The sequence below is a fragment of the Salminus brasiliensis genome, chromosome 8 (assembly GCF_030463535.1).
Source record: "Salminus brasiliensis chromosome 8, fSalBra1.hap2, whole genome shotgun sequence".
In the NCBI taxonomy this organism is placed as follows: Eukaryota; Metazoa; Chordata; class Actinopteri; order Characiformes; family Bryconidae; genus Salminus; species Salminus brasiliensis.
The window spans coordinates 17,295,345-17,320,180 of record NC_132885.1 but is presented as its reverse complement, the minus strand read 5'-3'; the positions used below and the strand labels follow the sequence as shown (position 1 = coordinate 17,320,180).

The 24,836-nt window shown below is 41.1% G+C and overlaps 1 protein-coding gene across 7 annotated transcripts in view; it reads left to right on the top strand.

The window, feature by feature from the left end:
* Nucleotides 1-24,836, top strand: part of kalrna (kalirin RhoGEF kinase a) — a 210,387-nt gene that overhangs the window by 158,237 nt on the left and 27,314 nt on the right. For 4 of the 7 annotated variants that reach the window (XM_072685874.1, XM_072685875.1, XM_072685873.1 and 1 more), the window contains exons 30-34: nucleotides 183-373; nucleotides 1,484-1,585; nucleotides 1,781-1,923; nucleotides 2,140-2,242; nucleotides 15,799-16,045. In XM_072685874.1, the coding sequence (XP_072541975.1) occupies nucleotides 183-373; nucleotides 1,484-1,585; nucleotides 1,781-1,923; nucleotides 2,140-2,242; nucleotides 15,799-16,045 (786 nt within the window). Of the gene's footprint in view, nucleotides 1-182; nucleotides 374-1,483; nucleotides 1,586-1,780; nucleotides 1,924-2,139; nucleotides 2,243-7,208; nucleotides 7,460-15,798; nucleotides 16,046-22,703; nucleotides 22,887-24,836 lie in introns of those variants that run through there. The other 3 variants (XM_072685879.1, XM_072685878.1, XM_072685877.1) reach the window with 2 other exon arrangements.

Below are 24,836 nucleotides of genomic sequence, written 5' to 3'. Positions count from 1 at the left end.
CTTTAAACATGTCTTCTGAATTTTCATGTGGAATATTGATGATGAAAAAACTGATAAACCCCACCCCCCCCCAAAAAAAAAAAAAATTCTCTTTAGTTTCTCTTTAGGACTACACTGAATTTCCTTGTGGCTGTTTCTGTGCATCATGCAACTTTTGACCCTCACTCTTGGCCATGCTGTAGGTTTTGACGAGAATATGGACGTGCAGGGAGAGCTGATCCTGCAGGACACCTTCCAGGTGTGGGACCCCAAATCTCTGATCCGGAAGGGCCGGGACCGCCACCTTTTCCTCTTTGAAATCTCTCTCGTTTTCAGCAAGGAGATCAAAGACTCGGCTGGACGCACCAAATATGTATACAAGAACAAACTACTGGTACTCATGTTTTTTTATTCTTTCATTTTACATATACTGACAGTATCAGCAATCTTGTAGTAAATAAGGGCTTGAAGAACACTGAACTCATTGTCCTGTTCATGAAACCAGCTTGAGCAAACCTTTGCTTTCTAACATAATGCATTACAATGCTGAATGTAGCCAATAGAAGATGGGTAAATGAATGGCCATGAATGGCCATGGTCAGCAACAACTGGAGTTCAGAGGATTATTGACTGGTATCAACAGAGCCAAAATTTGCCACATCTTTACATCTCCACCAGCCTGAGCTGTTGACACAAGGTTATTGGATTCATGCGGAGCAAAAATCTAGATTTATCCAACCGGGCCATGTGTTTTCTCCCAGTCTTCAGCTGTTCAGTTTTGATGAGCCTGTCCCCACTGCAGCCTCAGCTTTCTGTTCTTGACTGACAGAATTGGAATCTGACATGGTCTTCTGCTGTTGTAACTGATCTGCCTCAAGGAGGTGTTGTGCATTCTGAGATGCTTTCCTTCACACCATAATTGTACAGAGTGGTTATCTGAATTCTGTCAACTCACATTAACCTCTGTTGACCTCTCATCAACAAGGTTTATTTATAATATACATTATAATATATTTAAGTGGACTTTTGAAGAGATTTTTAAAGTGAGTTGAATTGTGAGGGAATTATTAAAGTACAATTCTTACTGTTAAGATACACGTGCATCACAAGGTAGGGTGTGTCTGTGTGTGCAGTGCAGTGCATATACTGAGATGTAGCGCAGATGGAGTGGCTTTAGTCCCCCTTGTTTGTTTTAAATGTGAATGAATATACACCTGCCCGGAGCCACCTGTGTCTGCATTGTCAGAGGTGCTTATGAGCAGCCTTTGGCGGTCACTTTGATGGCAGGTGTTTGTGTTTTATCAAGGATATTTATGCAGTTATACTGCATGTTGATTGAATTGATATGAAATGGTGTTGGTGATTTTTCTCAGTATGTGTAGTTCAGTTTGACTGGGTTTTAGTGTGACTAAGATTAGAATGTTTGTTTGATTATGTTGAAGGACTTCTGTTGGTCACATGATGAGTTGTTCTAATGTCAGTTGTGTTTTCTCTTTGTTTTCAGACATCTGAGTTGGGGGTGACGGAACATATAGAGGGAGACCCCTGTAAATTTGCACTGTGGGCAGGACGGACGCCTTCATCTGACAACAAGACTGTCCTGAAGGTCCATTTTTCTCCAAACAAAATAGGCACTTCTCTACATTGTGATAGTAGTAGTAAAGTAGAGTTACTTGTTCTGTGAAGTACATATTTTCTGCTTTGCCAGCTTCTCTGCATCTGCATTCGTTTTGAATGCTGTACTAGCATTATGCATAAAGACTCTTTTTTTCTGTTTAAACTAATTCAACTGAATCCACAGGCGTCCAGCATTGAGGTGAAACAGGAGTGGATAAAGAACATTCGGGAGGTGATTCAGGAGAGGATCATTCACCTGAAGGGGGCACTAAAGGAGCCCATCCCAATACCTAAAACTCCTGCAAAGCCTCGAAACAACAGCAAGAGGTCTAACCCCACACAAGCCAAATGCACCTTCACTTTTTAAAAGCAACTTTATGAAGCTCATTACAGATCTGTGTTCTTTCTTCATTGTGTTTTATAATCTTTATCATTTATAATTTACAGTATATAAAATCATCCAATATAATTCTTTGGATAAGTCTCTGAATATACCCTTCAACTTGACACATGAGCATTTATTGTGCGTGTGTGTGTGTGCAGGGACACTGGAGAGGATGCTGATAGTCAGGGAGATGGCAGCAGCCAGCCAGACACCATCTCCATCGCCTCACGAACCTCACAGAACACTGTGGACAGTGACAAGGTACATCGATCACTCTGCTCCAGTCTGTCTATGCTCCAGCATCCAGTCTGTAAACATGCACTGCAGTTATGATTTCACATGCAATTTCAACTAAAAATTAGTGTGTACTGTTATATATATATATATATATATATATATATATATATATATATATATAGATAGATAGATAGATAGATAGATAGATATAGATATATTGGGCTTAAATGAAAAGATGTTATACTTTGCTCACCCCACCCCCCTTAAGGGTAATGTGACCTTTGATTGACAGGGTGAAACAGGGTTTCCCTGGCCTGCTTTTATGTGCTGAGCAGGGGCAGTGTCATGTCTCTGTAGGCATGGCAGTCATGATGGTACCTAGTGTTTAGTGTACTGAGTAACCATGTGGAATTATGAAGAGCCTGTTCAGGTGGTGTGCTAACCTGTGTTATCATAGGAACTATGTGGGGCCATTTGAAATCAAAGTAAGACACACTTTTCAGTGCTTTCAGTAAACAGGCAGCTGTTTGTCTGTGTGATACTTGTGCTTTTTACATGTTTTATTTATTTATTTATCTATTTCTTTTTTGGTTAGTGTTTGTCTCCATGACATGACTGGATTCCTGTGACTTGATCTTGCCCAGAGCAAAGTTGCTGGACGTTTCAGTGCTGTTTGTCTCTCTGTGTGTGTGTGTGTGTGTGTGTGTTTGTTTGTTTGTTTTTTTGCTGCTGTTTTCTGCATGCTCATTTCTGCTGTGTTGGAGAAATATAGCGTATCTGCTGAAGATAACTAAGCACACATGCTCATGCACGTATTTTTGCAGAGTTGGCTACAGAGGCAGTCAGAGCCTTCTGCTAGCACTGAAGCACACTCATCAGTGTGTTTATGCGTATGTGAGGAGGGCAGTGAGAGGGAGAACAGACTGTTGAATGAACCTTCCTTTTCTGTTTGCTTTCCTTGATCTGTAACCCTCAGCCTCGTTGACTAGATTGTCAGAGCTGACTAGCATGCGGATCCACATGTGCTACACATCAGGCAAAATCAAGCAAATCTGATTTCAATGAACTATTTGGATGATGTCTTGGTGTGTGCCATTCCCTACACAACACACTCCCCATATGGGTGTGTTATTTTTTTTGTGACGTGGCCTTCAGACAAGCTTGTAGGTAACTGCTTATAATGATTCCATTGAAAAGCCTAGACCCACTCTAAACAACTAGTTCACACAGTTGTTGGTCTTTCCACAGTGTTGTAGACCAGCTTTACATGCTGTCAATTATGGTGGTGGTGCTGTGGATTCACTTCATGAACCAGAGGTCAGCCATAACATTAAAACCACCTGCCTAATTTTGTGTAGTTCCCCCTCCTTACGCCAAAACAGCTGTGACCCGTCGAGGCATTGACTCTACAAGACCTCTGAATGTGTTCTGTGGAATCTGGCTTCAATATGTCTGCAGCAGTTCTGTAAGTCCTATAAGTTGTGATTTGAGGCCTCCAAGGGTCACATCAGTAAACCCTGGGCACCAGTGACCCTAGCGTTGGTTTAGTGATTATATTTCCTTGTAGCACTTTTGGTAGGTACAGACCACTACAGACCGGGAACACAACACCTAGGGACAGTTGACAAGATTTGTTTGGACCCTAGATAGATGGTGTCCTTCACTGTAGTTGATGTAGTCTTGTCTTGAGTTTTAGAAGAACATCTGGACCTGAAGTAGAGCTAACAGAGAAAAAAACGGAAGAGTTTTAGGCAATATGATTTTGATATTTTTACGGTGATAAATTGTATTACAACAAACTTTGCTGATCATATTGTGGGTATCATCAGCACATCTAGCACACAGCTAGAAGCTTGTAGGTAGCTGGTTATAATGGCTACATTGAAAAAGCCTAGACACGCTCTAAACAGGTAGATGTTAATGCAGTTGTGCGCTTTAGGCCGGCTTTACGTTTCTCAATTACGTTAAGAATGATGATGCTGATTCACTCTGTGACCCAGCAGTAATGAATGAACATCAGTTAGTGTCGCTATAGAAAGACAGAGGTAACAAAGAGCTTCTTTATTATGACCTAATTTCAGTTAACGCAGTACATCCTTTGCATAAACATACAAGAGCCAGTGGTATACAGGACTAAAGAGTAAGAGAGAGAGGTTTTAATGGCATATTTCCCGCAAGGTGAGTGGCAAAACAAGGCCTGGTGGAAACCAGAAAAGCTGCAGAAGCGAGCTGTTAAAGTCACTGTAAGACCGGGTGGCTATTCCTGTCAGCTTGTTGTTATTTTCACAAGCTTGGCCGCGTCAGTTGTTCCGTGGTTGAGTGCTCGCGCTGTTTTGGACTTGTAAATAATTATTTTGCGAGACCGTTCCGAACTTTTCCAGACCACTCGGATGCCCACCCTGCTCTAAGACAATGCCTCAACCCACTGTCTCTCCATATATCCCTGTTATTCTCTATTTCCTTCTCCCTCCACTCCCTCTCCTTTCTTATGTCTCGGTTTTGGCTGTGGGGGTAAACATGTTGTAACTGCAGGCTCTGTTTTTTGGTGTCTGTGGCCTTTTTAAGTAATATAATGCTGATGATTGCTAAGAACATAGGCCTGCTAGAGAGATGGGAGATATAGACGCCCAGACGCCCAGCCCCGTCTCCATAGCACAAATGAGACCCTACAGCCATTTACTTGGATTTCCACTTAAAACGCTCACTTGGTTGAACAACAAAGCAGCGTTTTTATTTTATTTCATGGCACATGAAAAACATAAAATTGGAAATAACCATAAGTGTGTACTGTTTTACTCACTTTTTGTATTGACGTCTGGCTTGTCTTTTTTTTTTCTTCCCCCGTCACCATCTCCCTGTTTGAACTGGTGTTACTTAAGGACATTTGGCTGTAGAGGAGCAGAGTCCATACCTTTTCTGCTCTGTGTGAGTTTCTTCTCTGTATAACTGGCTGTGTAGGTTACTCACAATTGAATGATTTCTTTCTGCTCTGTTGAAGATAATAAGAGACCGGTCACGTAGAGACGAGCAGAGTAAAGTGCTTGCAGCATACAGCTTGCTAAGCAATGTAAAACACCCTGCATATGTCAAAGTACTAATTCACCCCTTTTACTAATTCACCTGACACTAATAATTCAATTGCTAAAGCAGATCTCTACAAACAATTGGATATATACAGTATACAGTACTCGTAAACCTATATTACAAAGCTTGCACTCTGCTGTGCTTTGAATGTTTGCCAAATTAATATTTTTCTTACTTTGTCAGGTATGATCCCAGATGACCCATTATTATCCCATTTACAACTCTCTCAACTTTCTCAATATTCAATAAAAGGGTACGGCAACATCCAGGGGTGTGAATGTAAAACAAATGTGAGGTCAGTGTTAAAAAATGTCTTGGGCCGTACACATACAGAGCAACAGTGCAGGATTTGGCTTGCGCAGTTCACAGAGCTACTGTATTTTTTCAGCTTATTTTCTTTTTGTCACCTCCACTTTAGAACAGTTGACTAGGTTCTGTGGATCCTAGATCTAGATGGAAATGTATTGTCCAAAAATTATTATTGCATCTGTGTGTTGCCTTTGGGACATTTGGGACATTGAGTGAAGAAAAGTGTATAAATGTATACTATTGGTGGTCACCTTGTAAGCCAGGTATATCTCTGTTGGGATAACTAATAACACAGACTTTGCTAAGCATATTGTGGGTTTTGTCAGTGTATCTAGAACATTTTTAAAAATGGCATTTTTCAAGGCCTTGAGAAACATTTACCAGGTGGCATCGCTGTCTGTTTTCAATCATATTTTCATCATATTTTTAGGAGGCCATAAGATTGAATACCATTGACTGAGAGCAAATTTTGTCTTGCTTGGACGTTGCACAGTATGTGAAGTGCTGGAAGAAATCACCAGGTGGTGCATTGCTTCTCTATGCTAATGAACGGCAATTAATGGAGAGTGAAAATAGACTATATGTCCAAACGTTTGTGGGCACCCCTTGTAATTAATGCATTCAGCTGCTTTAGTTTGCCTCCATTGCTGACACATATGTCTAGTCACTGTAGAGTAAAGTATTGCTGATAGAATAGGACTCAGAAGCAGCTAAACATGAACCTATTGGCACCATGCCTAATGTCAGGCTTAGGCTGGAGGGGTATGAAGCCCCCCAGCATTGTTCTGGAGAGCAGTGGAACTGTGTGATCTTTGAAGTGATGGTGATCCATCTAATATGTTTGGGATGAGTGATGGAGTTGTAGATGAGGTGGGGTGGTGTTCATCCAACATCCTGACCTCACTAGCTCTCTCATCGCAGAATGCAATCAAATTCTTACAGCAATACTCCAAAATCTAGTAGAAAGCCTTCCCTGGACAGTAGAGACAGTTACTCCAACAAATAAAATAAACTACCCTTGATTTCGGAAGAAACGATGAATGAGCAATAATTTTGTCCATATCAGCTTTAAGTATTGTAACATTGTGTTTTTGCCATGTTGTCCAACTCTTAGCAAGTGGCTAATACTGTTGATGTCTCCAAACCTTATGTGTAAACTATACATCCTAAACTGACCAATCGCAATGGAGAGTACTTGGAATAAAGTCCATGTAAACTCCATCAACGACAATATGCTACACTGCTGTGTGTCATAAGATCTCTTTCTGTTGATCTGCTTCATGGCTGGCTCCATGTTCTGGCCTGTTACTGTACACTTCTTCAGAAATCAGCGCTACTGTGGCCTTCAGTGCCAGCCAGATAATACGGCTATTCTCCCCTCATCACCGCTGTATCCGCATGTCACAAGACCATGCGCGTGCTACTGTCATCAGAGCACAGCTGGAGACTGTGTTAGAGAGAGAGAGAGAGAGAGAGAGAGAGAGAGACACACACACATACTCACATGAGTAGCTTTTGCAGACAGAGGACGCTGAAGGGGAGGTGTTTTACTAGGCTGAGTTACACTCGTGTGCGCACACACACCAAAGAACAGGGCTCACAATCTACAGGTGATTCAGTCTTCCTCCTACTCGGCAGTGACAGGACTCGTGCTCTATACCGCCTGCAAGCCAACCTGTCCCAGCCAATCACACACTAGCCTCGAGCCAGAGTGAGAGAGGGAGCGAGACGCAGGGAGAGAAACAGTAACTCAGTGACAGATAGAGGGAAGGAGGGAGAGACCAGAGGGACAGACAAGCCACCATGCCAAAGTGGATGAGCTTTAAACTTTTCAAAGAGAGCAGTCGCGTAAGTCTTCATTTTAAGTTCTCTCGCTTTCTCGTTTGCTTTGTGCTGTTGAAAGGAGCCACGTTGAAGAAAGTTCATAGCTAGGAAAGTGTCTGGTGTTATGACTGCGCTGTAGTTGCTGACAGTCTGCCAGATAGAGTGTGAGAATGGCCAAGGTGCAGAGGCAGATGTTGCTTATCTGTAGTGGATGAAGCCGTAAAGCTGGTGGGTTAGGGACATATTTCTTTAAGGGCTGACTCGTTACTACCTACGAGTGCCTTGTCTTATTTTCCAAAGTGAACCACATGCTGTTAAAAGTCGTTATAGTGACCTATAGAGGTTTAGTGTCAAGTCATGTGCTTTTGACAGTAATGGAAAACGATTACTTGGGCATTAGGCCAACATCTGTGCATCAGCTGTTCATTTTGCTCATGACATGTATGCTCACTGTGAGACATTGGGATAGATGCTGTGTGTTTGTGTGCTTTCAGTTCGGTATGAGCTGTAAAGGAAGGGGGCAGGAAGCAGGCTATTAGAGCACGCAGTGAAGGAGATAAGTGAAGAGTTTGCTCTCAAAAACACAGTAGCAGTCTATCATTCCTGTTCTAGATATGCTCTCGCTCTTTTCCTCAGGGTGTATCAGGCTGACTGAGAGGTTTGCTGTGGTCAAGTGTTTTACCGAGGTGTAAAATCCATGTATATAAAAAAAATGTATATGCTGATTTTCTCTCCCACAGAGTTTCACAGCGATAAGGAGTGTTTGGACTGGCATGGCTTGCCCTAACAGAAATGAGGTCACACTGAGGATTGTGTACTGTAGGTTATGCTAGATCAGCAGTCTAGGTAGCAAAATGTCCATTAGCACCTTTTTTTATATAATAAAGGTCCTTCAGTTCTACTATTTCTATTGATTTCTTGAGTAACTTTATGTGCCAGAAAAGTTGCAGCTTGAAAAAAAAAAAATTACTAGGGCTATGCATTCAAGTCACCCTGATTGTCTCTAAATGTTGTCAGTGGTTAGTTTCAGTCTAGCCCACTTTGTGCCAATGTGCCCCTGTGGCTGCCCACTCTTTAAGCTGCACCAGGGCTTAAGTGGGGTAAAAAAGCAAAATAGCAAAACCTCTCCAAAGCCTCTGCTCCACAAACTGCACAAACCCAGTGTCATCTGATGCGCGTGTCCTTTTCCGAGGTGGGATTTTGTACATCTGACACACACACACACACACACAAAAAAAATCACCTAGCAACATGTCCTTCCTCCCCCTCAGTGGCGAGACCTGATACTCCAGCATGCAGATGGGGAGAGAGAGAGGGGGGAAAAAATATCAGTCACAAAACTGCAAACCTGTGCGCACCGGCCACAGCTCTGTGCTGTCCAGTTAGATCACCTCTGTGACCCTTCTAAAAACCACCTATAGTGTGAAGTGATGGTAGTCTGATGATATGATTCCCAATGATTTTAAGTAACTTTTGGCTTGGCCTGGACGAGTAAGATGAAAAGTCAAGCCATCCATGAAGGCAGTCAGTAAGTGGTGAATTGGTGGGTATTTCAGTGCTGGGCTGGGTTTATCTCCAGCTAAGCTCTCGCTCTCTTTTTGTCCTTTAGGAAAAAGCACCGTTTTAGCTGCAAGCTCATCTCTACCAGCAGTCACTGTTCCCTGTTTTGGTCTTTCAGCCTATCATTACTCAGGCAGAAACACAGACATCCCCACATACACACAAACACATGTCTGGAACAGTCTGAAAAGAGGACATGTTGCCTTTGCAGCTTAGCAAGTATTGACTAAGAACTTTGACTGAAACTTTAGCTCAGGTGTTTTTCTATAGGGTCTTAAGGCTCACCTGCAAGAGCCTTGCTCAGAAACCAAAAAAGTCATTAAAAACATAGACTGAAAAAAACATAGACTGTCATGTTTGGAGGCGATACACTGTATGTTCAGAGGTCTGCTCACCAATCATTTGTGAATAACCTCTGTAAACTTAATATTAATATTAATCTTAAACTGAATATTGGGATTAAATGGGATTGTGAGATGCTCTTGGTTGTGGAGTGTGAGGTGGTGTCTTATTTAAGATGGTCGGGATGCTGCAGAAGAGACTGGAAAATGATCCAGACGTTGGCATCTGGGAGTGAGCTAGGTTCCTTACCATTTCACCATGTGGAGTAGAGGATTATTAGAGCAGATGCTGCCCTGGAGTCTCTAAAAGAGCTTGTGCCTCTCTGATCTGTGTGTGACCGTGGCTGTATTTTTATGTAGCATATGTATTGGCCTTGATGCTCTTATTTACTATATGTCCAAAGTACAGTCAGTGTGTCTTCTAAAGTTAAAGTTATCAGTAGAGAGTTTGTCTAAGTAATAACCTAACCTCTACTCTTAAAAAAAAGGCATTATTCTGTATGTTGGTGGGAGTGTGTGAGAGTGTCCAGAAAAGGTTGCACCTTCTAACATGATCTTGCACCGTAGGGATCCGAACAGCTCTAAGATGAACAAACTGTCCTGATCAGTAGAGATGGAAACATATCAAAACAACTTTTTATATTGATAAACTAAAGCGTATGTGAGAATGCTCTTTTGCAGAAAAGTATATACTTTTGTAAGTGTTTTTATTGCTAAAAGGAAACCAGCAGCAGAAATCTTACTTTTGAATTTTATTGCTTGCAAGTGTTGCAGTGTAGTTTGTAATTAGAATAACCTTCACAATTAAACATGTAAAGAATACTCTCTTGGTTGTAGGGAGCTGGGACTTGTCTTATTTAAGCCAGTTGGGATGCTGCAGCAGTAACTGGAAAAGGATCCAGATGCTGGCAGCTGGTAATGAGCTCGGATTTGTACCGTTTCGCCACGTGGAGTAGAGAAGCGTTAGAGCAGATGCTGATTTGGAGTCAGTTGCAGTCTGTGTGCGACTGTGGCTGTATTTTTTTTTATTTTATTTTTTTTGTAATTTGTCTCTTATATAATTCCCTGGAAATTGAATCAGGTCTGGCCTAGTGTTTCACATCAGAGTGTAACTGAAGGTGTCTGAACAACACTTCCTGTCCCACTTTCTGCTCCGTATGAAGCACATGCTGTGTGGACATGATGTCATGTCCTGTAGTATTTATTGTTGTTACACAATTGGCTCAGTCCTGGTTCAGTAGACTGTTAGCACACCTTTTTATGGTGGTGATGTTACTCTTCATCAAGGTCATAAAACAGCCAGTTTGGCACACCCATACTTTGGACTGAACAAACAGCGTATTCTTCAGTCTGGTTTGATCAGCTAGCTATTCAGATTCCAAACAGGTTAGTCAGTTTAGAGAGACAGGTCTTGCAGGCAGTGTAGAGATTGCAAGACATCCGTATGATCCATATAAAGACATTTAATATGACAGTTCATATCATTCCCAAAACTGTCTCCAGGGGCCTTTTCTCTCATTGTAAACCCTGTTTATTTTTCCCTCTAGTGGATTTTGGCAAATACCAATTAGAGAACTAAGTCGCTCTCGCTTTCTTTGCCCAAGTCTTTCACACTTGGAATTCTTTCGTCTGATATTATGATTACCTGTAATTCCTGTCATCTCACAAATGAGGAAATATCCTGTTTGAATATTACAGTTTGTGAATTATACCAGTTGTACTGAAACATTAAGTGATATTTTATAAAATATTATATAATCATATTTTAGTGTTGGGGCTAAATAATTAAAACTATCATTTGTAATATCAATAATAACAAAAAATAGAACAGTGATATAGCGCACACAGTAACCCTTTTATTCATATTTTCTATAAAAATGAATATGAAGACTTGGATGAGTGGGAGAAAATGAGCTTTCTGTCTCTCAGCACATATCCATATAATATCCTCTCTCTTGCTCTCTCCCTCTCTCTCCCATAAACATAGATAACGTTAAAGGGCTTCATGTGCACTGTGAAACTGAGTGCAGGTGTGTAGGGAGGGAGGGGGGGGAACAGTGGACGGTCTGTCTGATTTCTAATGGCTTCTACAGCTGGGAAAAGCACATGCTGGCAGGCCAAACTCTTCATAGAGTTCAGGTGGCTTGGACGGGTGTGTGTTTATGTATTTGCTTCAGGAGCTGGTAATCAGGGCTCGGAGTGGGAACAGGATGGTATGAAAATTCCCCCTTATGGTATCAGGTGAAAACTACTGAGGTTTAAAATGATGAGAGTCTAAAAGTGAACTATCATTCTGCTCAACTGCTCAAACACACTACTACCGCACAGGAAGACCTACACAGCTAACAATGTCGTATCACACAGTGTTTCAGGCTAGATTTGTAACAGGTTTGGATCAACCCAAGGTTTCAGAGTTCTCTTTTCAAATACTACAGTCATGCATGCTGAACTCACAGAATATGTGTTTCAGTATATGACTAAAACGTATAACCGTCAGAGTAGCAAAACGTGTGAGAGAGAACGAGAGTGCTGGTGAATGTGTGGGATTGTCTCAATTTTTTTCTATTCCATTTTCGCTCTGTGTGTTTCATACATTCTCAGAGATGGGAGTGGCTCTTTTTTTTATTTCATTTTATCATGTGAAAATGAAACCAGCTGTTTCATGCATGAATGAATAAGAGCTGACCTTTGGGTTTCTGAATTCAGAAGCACTTCAGCCCTTCCTCCTTTGTGACTAGATTAATATTGCAGACTTGAATCTGAAATATTATGCTGTCATAGGTCCTGATCTAGGATGAGCTTCCTCTCTTCAGAGTTGTAAATGTGGCAAGCAAAACTGCTCCTAAATACTGACTCCTATTTCGTGTGGGCACAATTACTGTATATATAATGAGGTAAGACTCTATAGGGATAAAAGGATTGGGACACCTATACATTACGTCCCATCCCACACTAAACCCTTAGATATTAGTGGAGTTGGTTCCTCTTCGCAGCTCTAACAGTAGGTTTGGAACAATTGAGTCAGCAGAGCGTTGGAGACATTTATGCACTATGCTAGTCAGCACTTAGTAAGCCTGGTAACATGGTCTGTCACTTTGTGGCTATGGTTCCTAAACGCTTCCACTTGTCAATAATGCCACTCACAATTGAATCACCCATTCTTTCACTCATGTTTGTAAAGGCATAGACTGCATGACTAGGTGCTCAACTTAATACACCTGTGGCAGTGTACTGAATGAAACACCTGAATTCAGTGATTAGGAGGCGTGTCCTAATACTTTTGGCTATTGTCAAGGTGCTGCATAAGATCAGTGTCAGCCTTTGAATTTTATATTGAGCTTAAGAATTTGCTAAATGCCACACTGAAAACAGCTTCTCCTCTGAGTTTTGTTGTTTTGTTTTTATATCTTTGCCTAAAGCATATTAACTTTGCCCTGTTGCAACACTCTGATCAAAAGCCTCCTGTCTTTCCTTTCTCCCCAAGTCAAATTTAGACTAGCCCGCAGTTTGTTCCGTAGCAAATTCGTAATTTGTTTTTGGTCAATTAATAGAACATCTCTAACCTAATCAAAGGAAATCTTTGTGCAAAACCAACAGAATATCTACTATGTGATGACTGTGAAGATCAGCTGTTCTGGACGGTCTGTTGTGGACTGCAGGTTGAACAGAGTTCTGTGGTTCAGTGGTGTAGAGCTAACAGCAGGCTAACTGACTGTCAGATCATGAGTAGAGATTTCTATTCAGTCTTCAAAGAGTCATAGGGAGTTTAACTGCCCTCAGCTCTTAGCCTGTAATAAACTTCGTAGTCAATGGGCAGGGGGAGCAGCGAGTAGTCCCAGCTTAGCATAGGAGGGAACTCCACATATTTAGAATGGCATGTATGTAAGAGCCATGCCCTGTTGGAGATTTCGCAGATAAAACATTACTGTAGAATGCTTTAAAAGCATTTCAACCAGCTTTTACACTTTACTATAAAATTCATTTTTTGGAGTTTTTCCTCCATGGAGACGAGCGCAGCTTCAGATGACGATGTTGCATCAATTAAGATGAATGCAGCCTGTCTTAACAAGCCATATTGGTTAAATAGAAGATGAAAATCTTACATTTCGCAAAATATAATCGTGTCTTTGCTTAGCTGACTCGATTCACTGAAACGCCTGTTCTAGTTAAAATTGAACAGAATCACAGTGACGTTTGAAATTCCATTACACACCAATAATACACAAGTTTATTATTGATCATGTCCTCTGACATGTAATCAAAATGAATCATCACTCTTGTACTTACACCCCTGTTAGAAATACACCATGTCCTCTCTATAAAACACCTGTGGACTATTTTTTAACACTAGCTCTATCAGGGAGAATGAACAACATGCTTTATTGCATGCCAATAAAAACATCATTTGAAGCAGCCTATTGTGGCTTTTTGGCATGCATAAGTTCCTCAGTGTTCCATTCATGTGCTTTTTTTATTGCTTATGCTAAAGTCCACATGAACCTGGTGAGACCTACTGTACTATTTGTACTTTAATATAGAGGATTATGCGTAATTGGTTTGAGAGAGAGAGGGTTTGAGATGGACACTGTGTGGTGCTTTTAAGCCATGAGGAGAGATCTCTAACTTTGCTTCTCTGTGTGTGTTCCATTCATTCTCCAAAATGGGATTACCTTCCCTTTTTATTCCATGTTATCATGTGAAAGTGAAACCAGCTGTTTGTCAAACACACTCCCTCATGAAGAAGTACAAGCTGACCACCTGGGTTTCAGAATTCAGAAGCACTTTAATCTGCTCTCAGTAGATAAAATTCACTGAGAAACTGAGATCATGTTTCCTCTAAAGAGAGGAGCGCAGTTGCTTCAGATGTAATTACTTAGCAGTTCAGTTTAATGTAGCCTTTGTTAAGTCGTGTTGCACACTCATTTCATCTTAAGGAAGACAAAGCACCAAGATGTAGAACATCTGGGACGATCAAACACATCCTACTGAATTGCCCCACTCTCAATGATTTCAGGCTGAGGAGCGCTCCATTCAGGATACCTACGCTGAACAGAACACCGCCAGTGAAGTTACTGGAATTCTTGCCTCACACCAATTACAAACACCTGATTTGAGATACACACATCACACTAAAATAAAGATCCCAACTTTACTTCTGGACTTTAATGGCCGTGTAGGCTGCAGACTGTTATTACGAATGCCTAATTATCTGGATTTAGCCATAAATATAGCCTCGGCTGCTGATGTGGCTTTAAACAACAACAACAAGCCATATTGGTTAAAGCAACACAACAGCTTCAAAAATAAAAATTGTGATGCTCCAAGACCCAACAACCATATTCACCATTTGTGTTGGTGACATTGATGAAATATGGCCTCTATCTTTAACCCATCCATGCAGTGAACACACACATACATAGCACTACTAAGCTGACACACACAGTGGACAGTGAGCACACATGCCTGGAGTGGTAAGCAGTCATCATTGCAGCTCCCAGAGAATAGAGAGGGATTGGGACCCAACAGTGGCAGCTTGCAGAGCCTGGGCATCAAACCCACAACTCTGTCATTAATAGCTAAGTGTTCTAACTGCTGTAATAGGAGAATAACATATCGTCGCTGTACTGCTAGCTCCAACATGTTACTTTAAAGATGTGGGCAGGATAACGCTCACCAGAACTACCTACTGAGTCATATTTGTGAAAAATCCTGTAGTATTACTCTACTGCGTCAGCCCATGTGCTGCTTCTTTTCTATCAGGGAGTGAAATGCATCTAAGCGTGTCCTCCATGAGGAGTGGCTTAAAGCAAAATTCCACTTTATGATTGTAGGGAGAGCCCAGGGTCAGTAAATAATAAAGGGTCAATTACTTATATTATACAGCTTCAAGTGGAAGAGGAAACCCTCAGATTTGGCATTGAATAAGCTGTGTGACTTCATCTACACTCTTAAAAAAAGAAAAATATGGGTGTTAATTAACTCTTAACAAAAATCTATGGGTGTGAAGAACCTTTAAATTGGTAAGGGACCTTTACATTTACACATTTTAAAGAGCTCTTCACACAGACATATCTTGCAAAAACGGTTCTTTATGAAACTGAAACTGGTTCTTCTACAGTATCGATCAAATAACCTTGTGTAGCACTTTATTTCTAACAGTGTTGCCAATCCAACTTGCAGAAATGTCTGTCTGTCTTGGAGATTTTGTAGGCTGTTCCAGGCCTGTGTGGACATTTTGCAGGGTTGTGGCTTCAGTGCAGTGTGAGACAGCTGGGCATATGATGTTTCGATGTTTTTTCCGTCTGGGTTTGAAAACCCAGTTTAATAAAAAGGTGCTGCTTTGCAGAGACAGTAGACCTCATTGTTCTGTCTTCCTTCTTTTTTTCTTCTCTTTCCTCATTAATCATCATGATCACATCTGCCTTCCTCACTCTCTCCCTCTCTTTCTCCCCCTCTCCGCAGCTCTCGGGTGGGTGTGAGTTGACGGTGGTGCTACAGGACTTCGTGGCCGGCTGTGCGTCTGAGCTCAGCGTACAGACCGGTCAGACCGTGGAGCTGCTGGAGAGGCCCAGTGAGCGTCCAGGATGGTGTTTGGTCCGCACCACGGATAAGAGCCCGCCTCAGGAGGGCCTGGTGCCCAGCGGGACACTCTGCATCTCTCATTCCCGCAGCAGCGTGGAGATGGACTGCTTCTTCCCTGCAGGCAAAGGTAAGAGCTGTGGCCAACGGAACATTCCTCCTCATTTAGTCAGAAACTCGCGTTTGTTGTGTTTTCAGCCAGAGGATCTTGGGGATGTGTGCACGGCTAATCAAATACAGGTGCCGGTGCTGAAATCATTATCCAGGTGTTCTTTACATTGCGTCATGGGATGAATGTGCTGTCAATAAAGCCACATTTGACAACTCTAAAACATTTACTGGGAAAGTAGTGGTTCAGTGGCCAAAGCACTGGGTTATTGATTATAGGGTTGTGGGTTTGATACCTGGGTTTGCGCAGCTGCCACTGTTGGGTCTTGAGCGAGGCCTTTAACCCTGTGGCATAGATGACCATGCGCTTTGACCCTGGCTTTCTACGCTGAGTAAGAGAAGGGAGGAATTAGTTTTAAGAATAATGATATAATAAAGGCACAGTTTACATTCATATATTTTTTAATATCTCTATTATTTCTCTATTATATGTCCAAATGTTTCCCCCTGTAGAGACAGTAAATCTTATATTTACTGATCACAGGCTGATTTTCTTTTCTTTTTTTGTTATAATCATAATTACTTGATACAAAATGAGAGAAGCATTTTTACTACTGTGGTTAAACAGCTTTAAAAATTACATTAAACACATTCTACACTATTAAAGCAGTCAGAGGGAGAGAGACCGGTTGTGTGTGAGGTTGTGTTCTGTGATGAGCTGATGGGCACTGATGGATTGGCACGTTTCTCACTTGTGGTGATAGTGGTTTGTGACATTCTTTAGACCATACAGATAAGTCCATACCTCCACTCAGTCTGATCACATGTTGTTGTTGTTGTTGTTGTTGTTTTTTTACATCTTATAAAAATGAAGAGTTGCATATGATATAATTATTTAATTTAACTGGCCAAAGGTTATGAGGGAAACCGTATTACACTACATTTCCTGTACATTTTACCATATTTTAGACAGCTGAGAATCCCCAAAATGAAAATAAATAAACAAACAAACAAAAAAAAACAGTATGTGTTGACAACCAACCTTAACCAAGCAACTGGAGGAAAGGTTTATTTCAATGGAGACATTGATGCATTTGTTTATTTGTAACTGTTTAAAGAGGGAAAACTAAGGGAACATTAACTTGTGAATATTGTTAAATTACCAAAACCTCTGCTAATGAGAATCTAATGTTGTTTATACTTATCATCCAATTTTGATTCATATCTATTGGCCCCTTCGTTATCAGTTACACAGTGTAAATGCTAGCAGTCCTTTTTAAATATTAAATTAATAAGTAAGTTGAATTTTGAAATGACACTGATATGATATGATACTGACCAATGTATAGATTTTCGCCATTGTTTATTACTGATTTATAGTTAATTCAGACAGAATGTGCATTCCTGAATCTTTATTGAGACTGTTCACAGTTCTAGACAAAGCTGAACGTCAACAGTGCTTCTGAAAAGCAGGGATGAATAGCAGTGATGTGTCCCTTAGGGGGCAGCAACTCACTTTTTTAGTTTGAGAGTCCACTTTTCATGGCTGGATGAGCATGACTTCTGAAGAGCACTTGACCTTTAGGTCTGCATTAGCACGTCTCTCTCAGGAGCACTCAGCTTGGCTCAGAGACGAGCACACTGGCTTAATGATGCACAGTCATTTGTGTTTGAGCTTCATGACGTTTAAGACCCCCCCCAAACAAACCTTCTGCCCGTCTGTCTGCAGTGAAACTGAATGGAGTCAACAGTAGTGCTATCTTTCATTCTTCTCCTGGTTCACTAATAGATGCATTTCTAGTGATTGAGGCATTGCTTTGAACTATGATGTGATATAATTCAGCAGTGCTGTTAAACTCCAAAACACTTTTGAGGTTTTGATCAATTCTGAACCTGGTCATTGTCTCTTACATTGCTGTTCATACAATGATGAACGGAGCAGTAGAAATACTCTAAAATGACATATATATATATATATATATATATATATATATATATATATATATATATATATATATATATATATATATATATATAATTTGTTATTTATTTATATTTATTATTTTGCACTACGTTCTCCAGATGTGCCTCATTATGTAGACATTTATAGTTAGATGACGCTTTTCCTTAATTCAGGTACTGAAGTCACACTTGGCTATAGTGTGGTATCACTATATCAGATTATATGTATTTATTAAATGTTATGTAATTAACATTTGCATTAATATCTTTAAAATGTGTGAATGAAATGCATTTCATCACCGTCACCTGCCTGCCAATTCAATACGATTCGATTGCGATTCAATATATTACAATATGGCAAGTTTCTTTTTTTAATAAAATTTTAAGAAAACATTATAAAAACATCATCATATGCATCAAACTGAAATTTTATGTTTCACTTTTAAACATCATCTGTTATTCCTTTATTATTACATCAAACGAAAAACACATTTCCAGAAATGTAATGGATTTCCAGAAATGTCTTGGAACGGTTCTTTAAAAAACTATCTGAAGCATGCTGCTCCGCAGATGCCATACACTGTAGGTAAAGGTTAAGTCCTAAATGCCATTAATACCATTAAAGTGCACAGAAATCAATTTAAACTCCTTAAAACAAACAGCATGGCCCCAGGGATTTCCCTATATTATGGTTAAAACATAGAGACCTATCAATATCACCAAAGCAGCATAAGAGCACACCAGCACACACAATATATATCGCCTAGCTCTGAACTGTAGTAATTTCTGCATGTGATTTCATAGTGGCTTTAAGACAATAGGAGCTAAGGTCTCCCACATTGTGTGACTCTGAGAAGCGTCGTGGAGTGGGAGGGTCTGTCTATTGTGCATGGGAGCTTCCTGTCTCTGTGGGGCAGTGTTTCCTCTGTTTAGTGGGGATGGGCCTAAAACATCCGCTTAGTGTGTCTGATTCTGCTATTTCAGAGACTAATTTACACCATACATGGAAAATGTTAAAAACGACACAAAGAAAAATAAGGTTAAGAAGCTTTTTCAGAGCCCTGTTAGACCCTTATGACCGCAGATCAGGGAGAGCCATGTTCCTTTTAATTCCAGTGTTATCCTTTACTTTAATACACCTTTCCTGCAGATAAAGAGGCATTCAGTCATCATCTGAGATCATACGCGTGATCAAGGACATGAGTATTTCGGATAATGGGTTTTAAAGGGTGTTCCTGCACCTCCTGTGTATTCACTTTGCGCTGCTTCCTCTTTTTTATAGGTTCCCTGTTTCTAAGAACAGCATCTCTCGTGCAGTCGGTCAAAGGCTCTTTGTGTCCTTAAGGAATGTCGCTGTGAACTTGCTTGCCAGTTGTCATTTCCACTCTAGAAGTAAAACTGGTTCAAAATGTCTGTAGTCATTATTACTCATCATTTGCACATAGTTATAATTAGCACATCGTCTCTTGGTGAAATGCTTCGTAGACATAATTGAAGTTTTCAACATCCTTTTTTATGTTGTGGTCTCTTAAACTGAGCCCAATGCTGCCCTCAGTGCTGGCCTTGTAAACCTGATCTCAGAGTGCTCACTGAGCAGCAGATCAGAATTCCCTCACCGTTAGATTATAGTGTGTCGTCTACTCGCAGCAATTATGGTAATCTAATTATAATGCTATCTTCAAATGTATGATATGCTTACCTTTAAAAGAAACACCTACTGTTCTCCAAGTCCTTTTGCTTCCTTAATATCCAGTTCTTTTGCTGCAGTGTGACATTAGGCACGTAAGACAGTCTGTGCTGTGCAGTTTTATGTGCCTGTTTATTTTAGGAATAATCTCATTTCCCTAAGCAACTCACCATCCACGTTCAGGCGTCTTTCCCTCGGGCACAGCACATGTTATCTTTCCTCAGCCAAATGCAAAGCACCGCTTACCACAACACACCAGGCTCCACTATCCAATATGGAAATTACAACAGTGCTCCCAAATACCCTGCTTTGCAGTGGAAATGCTGTGTGTATTGTGCAGTTCCGGATATGTCCTGGAACATGGTTGTAAATTCAAGCTGAATGTGTTTGCCACGGCACAACCCTTACAAACTTTTTCCATCTTTACGATCTGCTGTCCAGTTCTGTCTCCTCTATTGTGTCTCCTAGCAGATAGCGAGTGTGGTAGCACCTAGGCCTGATTTATGCTCGAAACAACACTAGATGTCTAAAGGTTTGTAGACCTTCTGAAATCAAGGGTGTTTGAATTTGTCCTCACTTAGCAGTGACTGTCTCTAATGTTTTGGGAAGGCTTTGCTCTAGATGTTGGAATATTGTGCTGGGAAGATCTGATTGATGCATTTGCAGTTTTAAATGCATCAAAGACATCAGGTAGGATATTGGGCGATTCCTTCAGAACCCCCAACTCATCCCAGTGCTTCAAAATGAACTGTTCCACAGCCCGGTACTGGAAGGCTTTATACCCCTCTACTTGGCGCTTGGTATTAGGCATTGTGACCTTTGAGTGATGCCATTGAAGGACCGCTTTTGATTCCCTGAAAAAGCATTGTTGCTTAAGAGGTCTGTGAATCTGAAGAACCTTGATAAAGATGGTAAAGAACCTTTACATCAAGAGTTGCTTCTTCATTGGCTCAGAGTGGTCCAGTGGGCTAAGGCAGTGCCACTGTGACCTGACGATTGTTGGTTCAAATTCTAGGTTTTTCTACCTGCAATCTACATCTGGAGCCTGAAAGAGCACCTTGCTCTCTTCACATGGGCCTCTTTTTTAGTGTTATACTGGCCAGCACAGATGTCTACTAGCTGATGCATCAGAGCTGGTGACTTTGCATCAGCGGCTAGTTGCGCATATATCGAATGAGGCATGTGTCGGTCCTCACCTTCCCAGTGTCGTCAGCATCATGTGATTGGTGGGGGGAGTACTAACGAGCGGGTTGGGTAATTAGCTATTATCTATAATTGGGGAAGAAACCTGGGTAAAAATAATGACACTCACAGATCTCTTTTAAAAACATGGTTCTCTCATAGTTTGATTTCAATAAACTTTGGTAAACTGCTTTTCAGCCGCTGGAGTGGAGATATGCTCACTGAGAAATGGCCTAATTGGAAGTTCTTCTCTGTAGCCCATGGCAGTTTACCTTCTGTTTGTGTTTGTGTGAATGTGTGTGTGTGTTCTTATCTAGGCCAGTGCAGTGCACTTGCTGAGGAGTGCTGGATTTTTGTGTAAATGATCTAGGCTACATGGTAGTTTTGAGCATGTCCAGCTGGACACTGGCTGATTTCCATTCATCTTTGGGTACTTTTACTTTTGAAATTAGAAACTCTTCATTAAAAAACACTGAAGGGTTTGTGGTGGCCTAAGCATAGGTAAATGATCTGAAAAGCTATTGTTCGGTCTTGTCATTCCTGATCTTCTCGTGTCACAAGCACGTTTACCATATAGTCATCTTCACAGGAATTTCAGACATGTAGGTTTTTTGTTTTGTTTTAGAGTGAATGAAGTTTTTTCATTTCTGAAGGTTTACGCAAACATGTGTCAATCTTGTTTTCTGCTAGAAGAAATGAGAAGACGGTATGCTTCATTTAGAGTTGAAATCAAACAATTGAACCACTTTTGTGGCTGGCTTGAGGGCCCAGCCCAGGGTTCCCACATGTTATGGAAAATCTGTGAAACCTGTTCGTTTAGAGACTTGTTTTTTTCTAGTCATGGAAACACCTGGGAAAATGCTAATAGTGTTCTGGAAAAGTTAGTGAGATTCTGGAAATGTTTAACTATTGAGCCATGGAGATTGCATACTTTTGCTACTGATGCCCTATTTATTGAAGTTTGTAAAGAGCAATGCTATAGAAAAACTCATTAAGGTTCCATAAAGAATCATGTTTGTATAAGAGATGTGTGAGAAACCTATAAATTGGTGGAGAACTTTTACATCATGTTATGGTCGCTTAGATCTTTTAAAGGATTCTTCACTTTCATAGATTTCTATTAGAAACATGGTTCTTTTACAAAAGTGGTTCTTCTGTGGCATCGCTCAGAGAACCATTTGTAGGACCTTTATTTTTAACAGTGTATAAAAAGTGATCTTCAGCTGACGGAAAATATTTGCATATGGTAATAAGTGTTGAATAGTATGTCCGGTAATCATGTGTCATGGGAAATGCCCTGGAGAACTCCTGAAATTTGTTTTATGCTATATCAGGACCACAATCAAGTGCACCTGATTTAAATGGTCTCAGTTTTCATACATCTAATCTGATGAGCTTCTGCTTGGTCGGATTTAGAAATTACAACCACACGGGGCCTTTAAGGATAAGACTGGGGACCCCTGTTCTATTGAAGACTTCATAATGTCCCCATATTGTACTTTCCTTTCAGACTCAGGAGTTCAGGCAGCCGAAACCCAGAGGCGCGCCACTGGCTGCTCTGTTGACCCGTAAGAGTTTGGAGTAGGCTCTTTAGATCGCCAAGTCTGGAGCCCTCAGTAGAGCCTTTGTCATGGGCAAGAATGTAACTTGAATCTCTGTCTGTATAATCCAATGTGTGTGCGTGTGTGAGTGTGTGTGGCAATGAAGCAGTATCTTCTGTGTGTGTGGGAGAAAGAGAGAGTATGTGTGTGTGTTGCCCCTCCTCCTTCTCCTCCCTGTTGTGGAAGAGTGCAGAGTGAACTTGGAGCAGTAACTCGGTGATTACACTGCTGTCAGTGCGAAGCGGGAATCTCTCGCCTGTGCTCACTCGTTCTCTCACTCTTCTTTTCCATCTCGGTCTCCCTCCATTCTGTCCTTCTGTCTCTCTTTTTTTGCCAAGCCATGAGCCCCTGAGGAAGCATGAAGAGTGGGAGATGCATTTGTTCATGCTGTAGTTGGATTATATCGAAGTGTTGTTGCTGTAATGTATCAGGTGGGTTCAACTGATGGTTATTTTTGTTTGTTTTTGTTTGTTTGTTTGTTTTAATCTCCTGGCATGCTGGTTTCGGGAATGGACTTTAGGTTCAAGAGACTGACTGAGTCATTAGATGTACTGGATTACCTTGGGGTAAAGCATTTTGTCCTGTTGTAATACAAACTAATACGTCCGAACTTTATTGTAACTTTGCTGAAGAAAGGGCCTAAAAATGTGCTTAACTTTATTATAAAGAGACTTTAGTCCCTTTTTATTGGTCAATTCATCATGACATGTTCATACAATATAAAGCACAGCTGCCACTTTCACATGGTATACCTAAATAACACTGAGCAAAAGCAAATTATGAGATTTTGACATGAAAATAAGATCTTTGAGATGACATTGTCTGTTTGCTACTGCAGAAGCAGGTAAACCTGGTCTCCTAGCCTACTGTGTGTGCTGGGTCAATACTTTTTGAACACTTGGTCTAGAATACCTAATGTTTTGTCACTTTGTATCCATCACATTTAAATTTTTTCTTATTAATTCAGCCTCAATTATTTACATTTACATTTATGGCATTTAGCCTCAATTATAACTATCCACCCAAACTCACACAATGTTTACAACTGATATTTCAATAAGAAAAGGAGTTATGCCTTTTATCTATTGCTTACAGCTCAGTTCTCGGCATGATCAGTCAGCGGTTGCTGTGTATCTGCGAGCATGTATGTGTGAGTTGATGACCGAAGTAAAGTACCCCTGTGCTTTGGCTCTAAAGTGGGCTAAAGTGCTCTCTCATTACCGATTAACTCAGGAAGTCTCCCTTTGCAGTCAGATAGTGTAGACGAACAGCAGCGGTAGCAGCAGCAGCAGCCCTCTGTCATAACATCATGCTGCTAGCCTCAGGTATAGTGGCAGAGGACCCAGCACAAACTTGGCTCACTCACAACTCAGAAAGACACTACACTGGCCCAAAAGGTTGCTTGAAGAGTGAAAGAACATCTGTGAAAGCTGTGTGCTGTACATGCGATTCAGTAGCTGTGCTGATCAAGCCATTGAATTCTTATAGCCTGTTCTGCGTTTTAGGGACGTTTTTTCGTACTGGTGTCTCCCAGTCGCCCGAGCAAAGCCGGTGCTGAGTGTCCTCAGTCTTTGAAGACCAAATTAGCTCGAATCCCTTTTCGTCTGTCGCATTAGAACAGTTCTCTTTGAAGGGGACTCGAAGGGCGGGGGCGAAAACAGCAGAATTATTTGAGAACATGAGGGCTTTTCTTTCTTCCTTATCCTTTCTTCATCCATTCTTTATCCATTCTTTTTCAACTCTGAGCCATCGTGATAGCAGTGGCTCTCTCTAAGCAGCTTATACTTCACCCCGGTGCACGCTCAGCAAACCTCCTGCTGGCCCAGTTTCACAGAAACGTGCATCTCTCCTGTGCTTGGAATACGTCGCATAACTGGAATCCACACAATGCACTGCGTTCTGCAACTCTAGGCATGAGGAAGAGAAATGAATGAAGATGACACAAGCATTTCACTAACTCACTCCCACAGGAAGGAGTGTCATGTTTAGAAATATGTAGAGCACTTAGCGGCCCTTACAGGAATGCCATTGAGCAGACTCAACAGGCCGAACGGCAGATAATACCTGATGCTTTTCCAACAAGAAAAAGAGCCTCTTCAGTCTTTGGTGCTTTATTGCACATTGTCCCTTGAGAGAGAGGGTGGGGTCTGTGACAACAGCCAAACATAATTAATACCAATATTTTCTGAATATGAATATGTCTTGGGGTGGGGAGGGGATGCCTTTTGGGTGTTGCTCAAATAGAAACGGTGGTTTAATTAAAGCACTAGACCATAGGAATACAGTGTTAGTTCAATACCAGTCAGTCTGGTCGCCACACCAAATCTCTCTCTCTCTGTACGAGCACGTTTACGGGCTGGGTTTACTTTCGGTATCGCTGT